Raw genomic sequence first — 16,290 nt, forward strand, 5'->3', positions numbered from 1 at the left:
CGACATAGTTTGTTCTTGTTACTTTCAGGTAACATTTGTCAATATTGAGTTTTCCAAGTACTTTCTAAAATGCATCTCCTCGGACATTACAACCACATTCTCCCCTTTGTCTGAGTTTTTGATAATATTGGTGTTTAAACTGGGTATCTTCAGAGCTGCCCTTTATGCCTTGCTTAAACTGTGACCCCCCTTTGTTATGTATTTGTCGTCTCACCTTTTGGCTGTTACTACCCAGTGAAAAATGTCTAAGGCATCATAATGTTCAAAGGAAAGCACACAAGTTAAGAAATGTTCATTTGAGCAAATTTAAGAAACTGTGTTTCATAGTAATTTGTTATGACTAATGGGTTCATATGGAAAAAAGAGAAAAGATGGCATCTCTTACAAGTGTTGTTGCCTTTTAAGCATTAAAACATCTATCTAGATGTGAACATTATCTATGTTAAAAATATTTCACTTCTTGTGCATACTTTAGTAACTATTTGGTATGCAGCTGAACCATACATTTACTACGAGGAACCCCACTTGTGGTTGGGAAATGACACAACTGGCTTCAGCTACAGGTCAGTCAGCTGCAGGATAGAACCTCACATACCGGGCTTCAGCAGGATTATCCTCGCCACACCGTTGCAATGGATCTCACCGGAGAACACAGTACTGGGGTGTCTGAGACTGACGGGTTCGACGGCAGCTCCAGGTGCATCCTTCTCCTTGGTAGAAAGTCGAATCATCACTGACGTGGAAAAATAAGATTCACTGTTTTTTCCAGTATTTAAAAATGTGCGCACTAACACAACCTCACAAGAAAGGTTTGTTTTAAATGATCTATTTATTTAACATCTAACTTTCATTTCACTGGATTCAAAATATTAGGAAGCCTTTATACGAAAACAATCATATATAGCCATAATAGGGCTGACTTGCAGAGGCAACTGAGTCAATCTATTAGGTTTGGCAAAGATGGCAGTCAGGCCCTACGCTACGGACAAGACATAAAATCACCAAACAGGCTAATCTGTTATACTCAAGTTAAAAGATGGGCATATAATTATAACAAAAAAGGATCTATACACAATAGTAATTCTAATGGGACTAAACAGTTTCATAAGCGGCTGCCTTGCCAGCCAGATGCCTTTGTGAAAGGTCACTGAACACGAGGGAGACACACAACATCATATACCAAGTATCATCCACACCACAGATTGTGACAACCATGCTAAGGTTGGCAGGTGATGTGAGGAAGTGTCGCTAGCAGTGAACACACTACTCCGGAGATCAGAGCGAAGCACAAAGATCTAATAAAAGATGTTAAACTGGGTCTTAAAACCCAAGCAGACATCATTAATCAAAGGAAGGTTCTAGAAAGGCTATTGCTGGCGACTGGTAGCAATGTAGGTCTAGGTAAAGAGAACCTATTTTCTTCAACACTGGATGGCCCCTCTACAGAAGATAAATGTTATAGTAACTGTAACCGAACGACCTCCTGTTGTCGGTTACAGACCTGCAAGTAGGATACGACCAAACCCTGTTCGGTCGCGTGCCTATACCTTTCAATGGGAGCAAGCATTCCGAACGCAATGCATGCTCTCATTGAAAGAGCAGGGCTGCAGTTCATTCCTGCACCGTTAGCATCGATATCAACCATCATCACTTCCTGCAGACAGCAAAATCAGAAAAGCATCCAGAGCGGACAGGCCCCCCAGAGCAGCGCTGATTCGCCCTACACCAGCTACAGCTCTGTAGACGTACCAAAGTGACAACTGCCTGATACAAGATGCAGAAAGAAACACTTTAAATCCCTCTGGTACTATGTTCAGAGTGAACAGACTGCTGTCCATGTTACACAGCAGAGGGGAGGCCTTTAATATAACTACAGAGCTACAGGTATGAAATAAAAATTTTAAAAAATCGAATTTGTTTTACCCACCTTATACCCCCTATGTTGCAATACTGTAAATAACACTGCAATCTATTGTAGACCGTTGTGTTTTTACAAGCTCTCCGGTGCTGAAATGATAATATAATAACTACCACCTGGTTCTACTTTGCAGACAGCAGTCTTTGCACTTTGGCCATAGTGCACCAAATAGCTCAGATGAGATACTCTTTATATAAAAAGCCACAAAGCAGTGAAGGGCTGTGTTTAAAAACAATACAGCCCATCTAAGATCAGCCTTCCCCTACATAGCTGCAGAAATAAATAAAACACTGGTATGCTCGAGAGATAGGCCGCCCTTGACAGGACTTTTTACAAAATGTAAAAAATGCCTGAACTTGTCTGTACCAACCAAATCCTGACAAAATGTGGTGTCATCTTGGAGCAGAAAGTGGCTGTAAGGATTTGCACCCATATTTCCCCAGGGAAACTCAAAAACACCTGAATGTCCATTTTTGGGGATCTGTCAAAGCCTACTTGTGTATATGTAGCGTTTTGTTGCTAATATTCCCTGGTTTTATTTGTTATTTCTGCACATCGTCTCATGGTTAAATCATGATATATAACTGAACGGTATAATGTGGTTTACATATTTTAGTCCTTACCTGCAGCAGAATGTTCATCACTCCCTCCTTCACAGTCCTGAGGGTCGCTGGGAGATGGTACCTTTGCAGTTTTTAATATCGCCCACTTTTTTAAGCCAGGAGATCTTTTATGAGACAGTTCCTGGCCTCCTTCAGTCTTCACTTGGTCCATGTCTCCCAAACAATCCCTGGCGAAGGAATCCTCCTCATCTGCAAATGTGCTGTGGCAGCTCGAGTCCTGGCATTCCTCTGAACAGGATTCCCCTCCAGATTCCAACTTTACAAGTTCGGTGAAACTCCGATTGCTCTCGGAAGATAGCTCACTCGCATCTTCCATCTTCACCAACTTTGCAGAGTTCTGGTTATCACCGGCAAAAAGATCTGCCTCAACCTTAATATTCACCCATTTAAAGGGGTCTTGGTTATCCCTGGGAGAAGACTCTCTTTCACCCTCAGTCCTAATCAGGTCTACCGTAGAATGCTCGGTCTCCTTTTTCACCGAGTCTGTAGAGTGTTGATCATCCGAGGTAGAAGGTCCTGTCTCTACCTCAATCCTCAACAAGTCTATTGAGTTCTGGGTACCATTGGTGAAGAGTGAAGTGCAGATAGATCTTTTGTCCAAGGCTGTGGAGAGGTGGTTATCTATGCTAGAAGCATCCTTCTCGATCTCAGTCTTTGCCCAGTCCATGGAGTCCTCACAATTCCTAGGCGACAAATCACCTCCTTTGTCTCTCTTCATCTGTTCTGTGGTCTCCATTCAATCCTTAGGCGACATGACACCATCCTGAGTCCTCAGGCCATCCATCCAGAGCTAGCGTCTGTTGACCGGTGATCTGTTAACTGTCCGCTCTGCTCTTTGTTCATCTATTCTTGCCAACACGTGGAACTTGCATCTTCCATTTCTTAATCTAGAAAAAAGTTATTTTCAATGTTACAAAGACTTATCAATAAATGAAGAAGAGGAAGTAACAGGAAGGGGTAAAGAGTAGATCAACATGAGACAATATGTGAGAGAGAAAAACAAGGTATCAGATAATACAGCTTATATATACGAAATCTGTGCTACTGGGATTAATCTGGCCCTACCCCTGTAATGTTCGGACCCAGAGGTTGAACTTTATTCTTCAACATTTGATCACGTGTAGAATGTTGGAAACATTATTTATCCCACACTACCATTGTTTTTGTTTAAATCTGTTTTATTATTATCTTTCACAAACAAATCAGATGTACACATTTGTCATTCCACATTGTTACATTTTCTTTGCCTGAACATACAATGCAGCATGCTGGACTGTTTAACGACTGTTCTTGATGAACAGTTGCCTCCTTATTTTGGACACCGTAAATTTTTGAAAATGTTACACTCTTGGAATTCACTAAGGTCCCATATTTAACTCAGGTCTGTGCCGACGTCCTGGTGGCGTGTATATCCTAACATCTATATGTTTATCTACTAACTGGGAAGGCGGATAATACAGCAGTTTGTCAATGTGACGTGATGAAGCAACACCTGATTCCCCTCCCTACGTGTGTCATTGCTGCCTATGTTCTGGAACGTTTATATGCGCGTGAGGCTGTGGGCATGAACTTCCAGGGCACGCCTTAGGGTAGCAGCACAGATTTGTAGTAAGGGATCGGGGTCTTATCTGTTGCTCCATAGATATGAAATGAAATAAAAAGGGGGGGGTCAAGTGAGGGGTCTGAATCTGAACAATTAAAATGTCATAAGAGCAGTTCCTCAACCGGAATCTGTCCATACTAGGTCACTGAACTGGGACAACTACCAGACGCACCAGTTTCAAGTGTGGGGTTGCGTGCGAGGTGATTGTAACTCCTGGTCTCCCGACGGTGTCCCATGTGTTTTTAGCTAGGCTTCATTACATTTGCTGTCACTTTGTGGATTACATTGATTTGACTATTCAGTCACTTCCCTGCTGTATTATGCAGTGTATTCAGTGCTTCAGCTGTAGATTCTGCATTAGAGTTGTCAGGCTTGGTAGTTGCAAGCTCGGCTTCCACCCATCTGTGCGTTTGTGTAAAAACGCAGGCTTGTTTCTTATTTCTCCTCAATTATTTTATTTATGTATTATTTAATGCGATTTTATATAGAGCGAACATTACCCGAAGGTGTCAGAGCGCTTTACATAAAAACCAGTTGCGATACATAAGGACTCAGGATTACGTGCGATTAGAGTTATCTCTATATACATAGGGAAGGGATACGAATGCTTTAATGCAACCAATCCACAGACCCCCGCCCTAGATATAACAACCCAAACTGAAAACTCGGTCCCTAGAAACACACCCAAACCTTCATTTAACTTCTGCATCCCGGAGAGAGAACAGGTCCTCCAAGTAATCATGACTACGAACTCCGGAGCATTGTCAGACCCCTGCCCACCAAAAATGTTCCACCTCTTCCCAGAACTGCTTAGCGAGAAACTGGAAGAACTCATGGGCCACATAGTGAACCAAGGTACCTATCCCGACCCCTGGAAACTAACATCAGTTCTACCCCTGTTAAAAAAATCTAACCTAGACCCAGAAGAACCGGGAAACTACAGGCCAATAGCCAGGATTCCCTTCGGCGACAAGGTGGTTGAGAAGATTTGGAATAAACAACTTGCCCAGTTTATTGCCGAGGCAGACATCCTCGACCCATCCCAGTACGGTTTCCGCGAGGGACACGGTACTGAGACTGAGCTGCTGATGGTGGTGGAAGAACTCAGGAGCGTGTTGGACGCCGGGGGGAAGGCCGCCTTGATTTTATTAGACCTCTCGGTGGCCTTCGACACGGTAAATCACAACACGCTCCTGAACCGACTAGCAACAGCAGGAGTACATAAGGATACACGAAAAATACTGGCATCTTTCCTAGACAAGAGAACCTTCACAGTGGAAATAGGAGGGATAAAATCTAAACCCTTCAACTCACCCTGTGGGGTTCCGCACGGGTCATCATTAAGCCCTACGCTTTTTAACCTATATGTAGCACCATTAGCCGGAATCATCAGGGCTTCAGGATTCTTGCCAGTATCGTACGCGGATGACACGCAAATTGTGGTGTCAATCAAAAATGATAGCTCAAATACCGCAGACAAATTTAAAAACTGCATGACGCAGGTCAGCCAGTGGATGGAGCAGAACTGCCTAAAACTGAATGGGGACCAGAGCGAGGTCATGATATTAGGAACAAATGCAGGAATATGGTCACCAGACTGGTGGCCGGCGGATCTGGGCAACTGTCAGTCACCCGTAACTAAAGTCAAAATCTTAGGCATCATGCTAGACAACAGGCTCACCTTTGATGCCCAAACCAGCAAATTAGCATCCACTATGTGGTTCATACTAAAAATGATTAGGAAACTAGTGCCATATATTCCTCTAGATTCCCGTAAAACAGTATAGACCACCCTAGCCTTGTCAAGACTCGACTACGGGAACGCACTATACGCGGGGATGCAGGCACAACATTTAAACAAACTGCAACGCCTGCAGAACTCGGCAGCGCGACTAATCCTAGATGTCCCCAGAACAGAACACATATCACACCATCTGGATACCTTACATTGGCTCCCACTGGCAAAACGAATAAGATTCAAATCATTATGTTTAACATACAAGGCCCTCCAAGGTACGGGACCTCTGTTCCTCAGAACCCACCTAAAATTATACACCCCAACAAGAGAACTACGATCCAGCCAGGCAAAACTTCTACAAGTTTCTAGGTTCAAAAAGGCAAGATGGGGGGGCAGAAGTTTTATACTGCATGCAGCAAAAGATTGGAATCGCCTTCCCCTTGCGATCAAGAACTGTACCTCCCTGATATCATTTAGAAAATCAGTAAAGACATGGCTCTTCAATCCTTGCTAAAACCCAGCTCCCGTGACACTAGGACACCATCTCTTTCTGCAGCGCCAAGACGCCCAAGGGCACACGAGCGCTTTACAAAACTACAAATCAAATCAATCAAATCAAATCAAATCGAATGGATATACTCTAAGAGTCGCATAGGAATGGTAGAGAGTACAAAGGTCTACTGCATATACTAGTGATTAGAGTTATCTCTATATACATAGGTAAGGGATACGAATGGATATACTCTAAGAGTCACATAGGAATGGTAGAGAGTACAAAGGTCTACGCATATACTAGTGATTAGAGTTATCTCTATATACATCGGAAGGGATACGAATGGATATGCTCTAAGAGTCACTTAGGAATGGCAGAGAGTACAAAGGTCTACGCATATACTAGTGATTAGAGTTATCTCTATATACAAAGATATACAAATAGTAGATTTTCTCAGGTGAAGACCCAAAAAACCAGGTCAGGAGAGTTCCATTAAGTGGAGTCGGAGGGGGGAATGCAGTCACAACACCAAGGGAGGGTGGGAGGGAAACAAGGGTTTGTAGAAAAGGCAAATCATATGATCAGTTTCTAATGACCAGTACAGGAGAGCGGTAGTAACTGCAGGAAAGAGACAGAGAAAGGGTGAAAGAGACAGCGAGAGATACTGTATTGTAGCGATTGATGGAGGGTCCCGTTCTACCATCTAACATCACCAGAAAGGAGAGTTCTGACAGCCTTGGTAACATGAAGGTCTGATGTAGGCCCTACGTGATAAAAAGTCTGAAAACATGCTAAAATAACCAGCCGTCTCCAGTGGTAAACAGAGGCCCCAGGGCCCACTATGCATGCAGGCTTACAAATACATGTTTCTGAGCACCAAAGTAAACAAGGTGAAAATAGGCCTTCAAAAGAGTGTTTAGCTTCACTGTCAGCTCCCAGACCAACACACACACACACACACACACACTTGCCCTGGTACACGTGGTACAGCTTCCTGAAACCCCTGCTAACGTTATATTTTGAAACATAGCTTGCACAAGTATAAGCAGCAATTTCTAGCAATAAACAGCATCTATCATGAGGATTCACACCTTCAGATATGTAGAAATGTGCGTGACAGAAAAATGTCCTTTTTTAGTAATGTACAACATGTAACCATTGAGCTTAGAAAAGTACAAGATGTTCCGGACGTGTTCTCTTCTCAAAAGTACAAGATGTTCCGGAAGTGTTCTCTTCTCAAAAGTACAAGATGTTCCGGAAATGTTCTCTCTCTCAAAGGTACAAGACGTTCTGTCCTAAAAATGTACCGAACATAATGTACTGAAAGCATTTCCTTCCGGTGTCCAAAACACTTGTGGTTAAGCCACCTGCACCAAAAGGCCAGGGGCCAGCGTCATCATAGAACCCTAGTTCCTCAATTTTGGGTATATCAAGCCCAACTGTCAAATCTGAGATCAGAGCTTTCCTGCGGATGCCCAGCTGCATGAGCGTGGAAGGTTCTCTCGGCTAGCCGAAGACTGTCTGACTTGGGACATCGGCGCCTCACTCAGGTTGTGGATCTCCCAGGGCAGATAGCCCATCTCTCACTCTTTAGATCTCTAACCCTTCAAACTATCTCTCTTCATGAATTTAGTCCTGTATGGTAGGCTCCTTTAAAATAGGTGACTGGTCTCACTCTCAGCTATTACCAGGCACTGAATTACTAGCAGAATGTTCTATTTTAGCTAATTCTACTTACGCCTTCTTGGCCCTGCCCTCATAATCCAGGGCTCTGATAGAAATGTGCAATCTATAGCAATGGACCTGTTCTACACGGTGGGCCAATAGACAGTTGGGTTCCATACTCTTGTACTCAGTAGTGTAGAATCATTGATCATCTGTGTTAGTGCTCCTTCTAACGTATTCCATTCCAGTATTACTCTGAGATATTTTGAGCATTAGTCATCCTGCATTGTTACCAGACAGAGTGAAGTCTGGATCATATTTAGAAAAATACATTGTAGCTTGAATTGATATGCATTTAGCTCTCTGCGTGTTAATTGAAAAATAAAGTGCCACTCCATCTTGAACGTTTGGTATCTTACATGTGTATTCTTTCTCTTACTCAGTGAAGTGCTGTGCTGGTGATGTGAGAATTTTAGTCACACCCAAAAGTGGTGACCACTGACCGAAGGGGTCAAAACTTTCCCCTTCACACGTGGCGCCCAACTGTTTCATCGTACCTGCCTGATCCATTCTGAGGAGGAATTCGGTGGTCTTCCAGGAGCCGCATTTGGGTGTCCCCGCCGCAGCCTCTTGCCTACCATTGGTGAGTCAAGGAACGTTTTATTTTTTCCCCCTTGAGTCCCGGTGATGGCTACTTGGCTGTGTGCGGGCCCCCTGTGCTTGGTTCTGGGCTAGACTCCTGACCCCCCCCCCCCCCCCTCAGAATTGCACATGGTCACGATCCAAGAACCCTCTGTGTCCCTCAGTGGTCACATTTTCCTACTTGTCATTACGATTTTCATGTCAATGGTTCTGCGCCTCATGTTGTGCACATATCTGTTCTTAACAGGTGCTGGTGTGGGTTGTGGTTTATCTGTTCTTAACAGGTGCTGGTGTGGGTTGTGGTTTGTCGGTGTCAGACAATTCTCTCTCTGTCGGTTCCAGGCCGAGGAGAGCGCCTCTGTGGTTACTTCTTGTCTCTGTCGGTTCCAGGCCGAGGAGAGCGCCTCTGTGGCTACTTCTTTGCTGTCAACTACCCCCAGCTTTACGATCCCTCTCGGCAGTTTCAGTCTGCGAGCTGGGTGTGGTCCGGACATTACAGGTCCTGACTCGGGTTTGAGACCCACCCTGCCCCTTTTCTGTGGGCAGGTTCCTGATCCCTCTTCCAAGTCGAGTCTTGGGAGCTGGGTGTCCCCTGGGAGTATCCAGGGTCGGAGACTCTAGGTTCTCCACTGGGGGTCGTTTGACTCTGACTTTCACACTCTGGCATCCTTGCCACCTACCTTTCCCACTGCCTACCCACCTACCTTTCCCACTGCCTATGCACCTACCTTTCCCACTGCCTACGTCCCTTCAGCCCGTTGCTAAATTGCTACTAACACCACCCACCCCTCCTCAATGAGGACTCTGCCTTCGCTTTACTGTCCTCCAGCCATATTTTTACACGGTCTCGCTGTATTACTGTACATTTCCCCGCTGCTCATACAGCCACCCAGCCAACGCCCCAGCCAACGCCCACGGACTTCCTGCACTTCACACCAGCGACAAGAGGAACTGCTCTGTGCCCTCTGTGGTTCATACAGCAGCTCGCCGGCTCACTTCCTCCCCTGGCGCAGCAGCGCCACTCTGCCTCACAGCTCCCCCGAGCCCCTCCCGCCCTTGCTTAACATTTAACACTGCACAGGGTCCCTCGCTCCTCCTTTCTCCTCTTCCGTGCTCCTCGTTCATTCTTTTTCTCACTGCCACTTCAACTCTCCTCTCTTTCTCTATCCATACCTACCTCTCTCAGTCACGGCACCCTGTTCTTTCCCTCCCTCCTCCTCACATTTATCATTGCTGCTGCTATTATTTTACACTGTCTCTCTCGCCCTCATGCTCCTGCCCACGAAATACTACACTTCTTCCTTTAACATCATTGGTACTTCTGACTTCTCTGTTCCCTGTTCTTCCAGTACTCAAATGTCATACTCATCCCGGGGATATCTTCACGTTATTGATCACACTGTCAAATAGTGACATTTCCTGCCTTGGTAATTTATTTTCAACATCGTTCTTTTATTTCATATTGGTCATTGCTCTGATCTTCAAGTAGTGAGATTTAATATCTAGATCGTTCTTTTATATCTTGATGGTTCATCTGGTCTTCTATATTGGTTTCCTTCAGGATGCATCCTATGTATGTTATCAGTATTTATTGTTCTGTCATCATGGTGTTCATTATGTACTATGTTGATTATTGACCTTCTCCATTTCATGTTTTGCTCATTTGCCCTGCTTTATGCCACATGTGGTCGTGCATTCATGTGCTTTGTGTAAGTAGCAGCTGCGCTTTGTGACTACGACACCAATTCCCTTCCCTGTGACCCACTGTTCCCGTACTCATACCTCTGCCTTGTCCCTCACCTACGTATAGTGTACCACACGCCTTATCAATACCCGATTCCTCGCACGCCGCATTGGTCGCATTGCCTTTCCCGCATTGCCCTTCCTTTCTCCACACATACAACGCTCGAGTTGTGCCAATCATTTGCTTCACAATTGATTGCCAAGAGGAGGGAAGATTCCTGTTATCCTCCCCTGCCTCCCTACATCCCTTGCCTATACGTGTTATGCCTTACACCAACATATTTCCGTAATGACCAATAGCCCCCCACACATCCACCACTGTACCATTCAGTTCCTTCACGGCAGACCTGACCTACTTCACAATTCCTCAACCCACGAATTCACATCCCTTACAGAAGCACACCGCACAACACTCACAGACGCCTGGACACTTTTAGGAGCTAACCTTAAACCAGGCACCCAACTTAACATCTCCACACAAACTCTTGATAACATTCCAGACATATCTCTTACCCCACCATCCCCAGATACCGCTGCCCCTCAGCACTTATATACAGAGGACACCTCTAGTTCTGACGCGTCCACCCTATCTGTGTCCCACTCACTTCCCCCTGAATGCCCACAGTACCCACCCATTCTCATCACTGACGACGAGTCGTCACGAGAGTCAATTCTCACCATTAACGACGATTTCTCACTAGAATCAATATTGTCATATACCACATTTGAAATAGTACACATCCCACCGCCAGAAGGAAGAGGACCAAACTCTCCTCAACCATCCGGCCCCAACGAAGATACATTACCCCTTTTGAGAGCACTCCTATCTGAACCATTATAAAATACTGGCCCCAGCGTTCTGCCACACATACAGAGTCCATCACACTGCTCCTACGTTCACATAAGGGGATGATCACACTGCACCAACTTACACATAAGGGAATGTGCGATCATCCCACTGATCATATCACCATATTCCTGATAAACAATAACGTTGTAGGCATTTCTGACGGCCACCCCTCTTGTTTCATCCACGTCACACCCCTCAGTAGCTCTGTTCTTCTCGCAATATTTCGGGCACTCAATATCGATTACGCCTACCCTCGTCACGTCACTCTATCTCTCGCACCAGCATTTTCACGCCCCGCCGAGCCTGTAGTAAAGGCTCTCCCACACAAACAGTTCCACGCACCACCGCCCCCATAGTAAAGGGTCACAACAGCACTCACCACACCTCTGCATCACCTGCCTATCAAATAACAAGAAACAAAAACCCCATGCAGGCTCTTCAGGCAGTTTACGAGAAACGAATATTGGGCACGTCAGTGCATAGAACTCCGGAGTGGATCTATATCAGGATCCGCCTACTATCCCCAGGCCTAGAACTTCCCACTGTAGTCGAGTCCTCCTGGCCACGGAACCCACTGCAAAGCACAGTTCGCGACGCCTTTGCCCGTCACAATCTGGAATTCCCTGATTTCTCCCCAGAGGGAAAATACAGGGGGCCCCGACGAAATACAGTTAAGATTCATACTCTACCACATCGCCTGTACTGAAGTAGGAGAAGAACTCATCAGAGACCTGCCTCCGCACGACTGCAGCCTGTGCACAAACGACTGCAGCCCTGCACAAACATCACAGCCCACACACCCCAGCCCTCACAACAACTAGGCGACAAAAACAACCAGGCAGGATTGCGTAGTCTCTCATACATACATCAGGCACTAAGTACCCTCATGAGTAGAATACAGAATCCCACCGTGTATAAAACACCGCACGGCTATCATATATATTTTGTTGTGCATCTTCCAAATGTGGGAGGACCAGCAGTTCTGTCCGGATTCTTCCCCAGACACCCACGCCAGTCTCAGATAGCCGAAGCCTGCTTTGGCAGCCAACTCCAGTTCCCTGGTTGCACCCCCACACTAAATAAAGAGTTGCAAAAGGAGGTTTATGACCACGCCCTAGCAGGAGTAGCAGAAGAACTCGTGCCTGATCTCTAGAGAAGCGTGGCCAATACCCCGCATCAGACCCCTGCCTTGCCGGCCCACAAATATCTCGTCATGGCAACACCACTCCAACATGTCCTGAAAACTTTCGGTGCCCAAGAAAAACGCATACTCAAACACTGTAGGGAGCTTCACAAATTAACACAGAACATGGATTATCCGTGGCCCTCTGAAGGCTCTTTTAACGTAAATACTCTCGAGCACGCCACCACGTTCCTGAACACCAAATATTCAGGAACCAAATTACAAAAAAGGAAAGAAACCTTGGCTCTCTGGCGTATTTTTAAAGAAAACACGCAAGAGCATCCTGCCACCCTGCCCACTGCACCTTCTGCGCCCCCACCTTATCAGGCCAGTGGCATGTACCCTGCCCGAGGGTCAGCAAAGGACAAAGAACCAGATGTACAAAGCACAACTAACTCCTTACCCACTGTCGGATATGACCAACTCCCAAGTGACCTTTTTTCCACACCCGAACACCCTTCACCAGGTGGTGACGATAGTACTGCGTCATTGACACCACCCGGCACCAGCAGTGGCCCAACAACACTCGATACAGCGTCAGCTCCGGCCCTAGTCACTCCCCCACCAGGTACACCGGTCTCCTGTGGCAGTCCAATTTTGCACGCCACAGTGCCAGGGTTACCAGGGCAAATAAATGCGCAGTTTTCACTACAACTGAATCCCACTTCTGTCTCAGCCCTGCCTGTCGAGGAAGGAGAGGAGGCAACCAACAATGTGTCCGTCACCTCATCACACAACTCACGCACGTCATCTCACCACTCATCCGACTCGCCTCGCCAAACACTCCCTCACTACCCCGATCTGAACGGCCTCCGTAACATGACTGCTCCACAATTCCCGGAGCAGGAGGCCACCTCACGAGACCATATGCCCTTCTGTGGTCCACGCACAGGGGAGCCACTGATCACATTCGCCACCGTTCAACAACAGAATAAGGAAAGAGAAGTACAGGGCCCACAAGCACCATATCGAGTCCATTATGACAATTGGAGAGCAGCCACAGAATTCAATAAAAGTTTAGAGTGCAGTCCCAATGGAAATGCACCACCTGATATGTTCCTCCGAGAAGGGCCACACAGCCTTGAACACGACGATATAACATCGGTAGTTCGACGCGCCTCAATGAAATTAGAGCAGATAAGTGAAAGGTTGTCCGACACCCTCAAGATTGCCAACTTTCACACACCAAATACCCAGGCAACAATGAACACATCGCGACAACACTTCGAACACGCAGGCATCTTTCAAAGGATGGGAGGGGATGGGGAACTAGGCAACAGCTCACTGCAGACATCCCCTCTCCCATCCATACCTTTGCCAAGTGTGGATCCCTCCCGGGACATAAGAGAATATGAGGGGCGGCCGGAAGTGAACTACCATGGGTCCCCCTCCCCGTGTCTCCAGACAGCTACACCCGACAATTCACATACAACGGCTGGAACTGCTCAGCTCCAGCCCACACCCCCAGACATACCCCCACGGCGTCCCGCACCTATAGCCGACCCGTTTGCCCCACCACCCACCACAGCCATAACAATTTCCTCCAGCCAGCCACGCGCCATAAGTGGAGCAAACACATCAACAAACCCATTCTACCAACATCAGGACTTCCACAACTCGGGAGTTGCGGGTGGGGCCAAGAAAAAGAGAAAAACAGAGGTACAAAGACTTGCAGTATTAGGAACACACGGACGACCAGAGGACATCGCATACGATGCCTCTGGCAATGACGCTCCCATCAAATACCAAGTCACTGGCACTGCCTCCATGCGAAACACTCGAGCTAGAACAGGCAATGGCATGTTCTTTAGCAGGCCTTGTGCCCTGCGGGACAAGGACCTTACCCCCAACCAAATAGTGGAGATAGGTGAGAATTCAGATTTCGCTGTCATCCCCTTCACAGACGATCTGGCCGGATGGACAGAGTCCTTGGCCCCGCAGATGATCCCCTGGCCAAGGGAAGGGTCTTTCGAACCACAGCATATGGCCACAGCTGTAGAATGTATCCTGGATGGTGTAGGGGATGAAGACTGGGACTACGACTATATGCGAGCCAGTCTCGAGATTTGGCAGAAATATGCCATAAGATATGACACCACAAGACCGAAGTATCCAGGTGTAGGGATTAGCCGCCAAATGCCGCTACTATACAAAACTCCAGGGGCCCCCGCCGTATATAACTGCTGGTCCTATACAGAGAAGGAAGCCATTAAAAAGAACCTTCCACCCCTCACAGAGGGGGCCAGCAAATGGATAGTGGCCTTAGAGAAGAATACCACAGGCACCAAACCAGGGATTGGAGACATGAAAAGTTTGCTTATATCCATCATGGGAGGGGAAGCTGAAGAAATTTTCACAAGTATCAGTAACGGACTGATAACAATGAACGAGACAAGATATGATGGGGAACCATTTGATAAAATAAGGGCGGCAGTCTGGACTAAGTTGAAATTAAAATACCCCGATGTTCCCGATATCGGGTCTCTCATGTCTCTGACCATGCAAACAAATGAGGACCCTATCAATTTCATTTCTAGAATGAAAGAAAAATGGCATCAAGAGCTAGGTGACTCCTGGAATACAACCGGAGGGAACAGCAGGCTCTTTTACCACATGGTGAAGAGGGGACTGCCAGACGACGTGCAGGAGAAATTAGATGGGGTAGTAGCCATGGAAGCAAAACCATGGCCTGAGATACAGGACCACATCATACATTTCTGCAAAAAGAAAATAGAACAGGAAAAAAGTAGACAACTAGCCATTGAAAATGCAGCTGCAAAGCTAGTACAGCAGAAACTTAATAGGAAAAAGGATACAGTGGACAATCTCATGCTGGCGGCACCAGTCAGCCAAATGACAGCTGTCACCACCTTTCCACAGGACGCTCGAAATGTGCTCGCCAATAATACCCAGCCCACTCCCCAGCAAGTGCAGCAGCCTGCCGTACAATATACACAGACACAGCCGCCACCAACACAACCAGCCATACAGTACGTACAGACTTCACCACAGCCAGCCATACAGTATGTACAGACTCCGCCACAACAGACAGTACAGTACGTGCAAGCCCAGCAGCAGCCCACAGTGCAGTACATCCCACAGCAGCCCCCGGTGCAGTATCTAGCACCACAACCTGCCTACAATAATGACCAACATCAGTATTACAACAACAATAGAAATACAGGGATGCAGGGAAGGGGCAACGGACAGCAAAGGGCCCAACTACAATCAGGCCAACGTACATGCTTCTATTGTCACAAAGTGGGGCACCTGCTAAGAGAGTGTCGCTCTAGGATTCGAGACCAAGGCCAACAAGTTATGGGTCCCGGCCAGCAAGCACCCCAGCAGTTCCAACCACAACAACAAATGTATGCTCAGGCACCCCAGATGGTGTACGCTTATACCCAACAAGCACCACAGCAGAATATGCAGCTAGCACAGCTCCAGACACCTGTAATGACCCAAGCCCAACAGCAATCCACATTGATGCAAGGTCCCGTGCAACTGCAGCAACAGTCACCCTCATACCAAATGATGCCCCAAGCCCAAGCTGCCCCACCACCAGGTGGTGTGGTAGTCACATCCAATAACCCATTTGCACAAGGCACCATCCAGCAATACTCACGCTAGGACAGCCCACAGACAACTCTTGTGTGCCCAGTTTTATCATGCATCATGAGCGGTGAAGATGACCCCACCGTCCTGGTCACGATAAATAACAAAACATATAGCTTCCTCATTGACACAGGCGCCACGTACTCCTGCATTACAGCCGGACACCTGCCTATTTCTGATCAAGTAGCGGACACACAGGGATTCTCTGGGGCAATAG

The 16,290-nt window shown here is 46.7% G+C and overlaps 1 protein-coding gene across 2 annotated transcripts in view; it reads right to left on the minus strand.

Annotated features, from left to right (window-relative positions):
- The window catches only part of LOC144770934 (uncharacterized), a 91,888-nt gene that overhangs the window by 58,871 nt on the left and 16,727 nt on the right, over positions 1-16,290 (minus strand). For both annotated transcript variants that reach the window (XM_078655766.1, XM_078655767.1), the window contains exons 2-3: positions 2,542-3,428; positions 596-733 (exon numbers count right to left, since the gene is read on the minus strand). In XM_078655766.1, coding sequence (XP_078511892.1) covers positions 596-733; positions 2,542-3,277 — 874 coding nt within the window. In that variant the 5' untranslated portion in view covers positions 3,278-3,428. The remainder of the gene's footprint in view (positions 1-595; positions 734-2,541; positions 3,429-16,290) is intronic.

This window comes from Lissotriton helveticus, chromosome 7, assembly GCF_964261635.1.
Source record: "Lissotriton helveticus chromosome 7, aLisHel1.1, whole genome shotgun sequence".
Taxonomy (NCBI): Eukaryota; Metazoa; Chordata; class Amphibia; order Caudata; family Salamandridae; genus Lissotriton; species Lissotriton helveticus.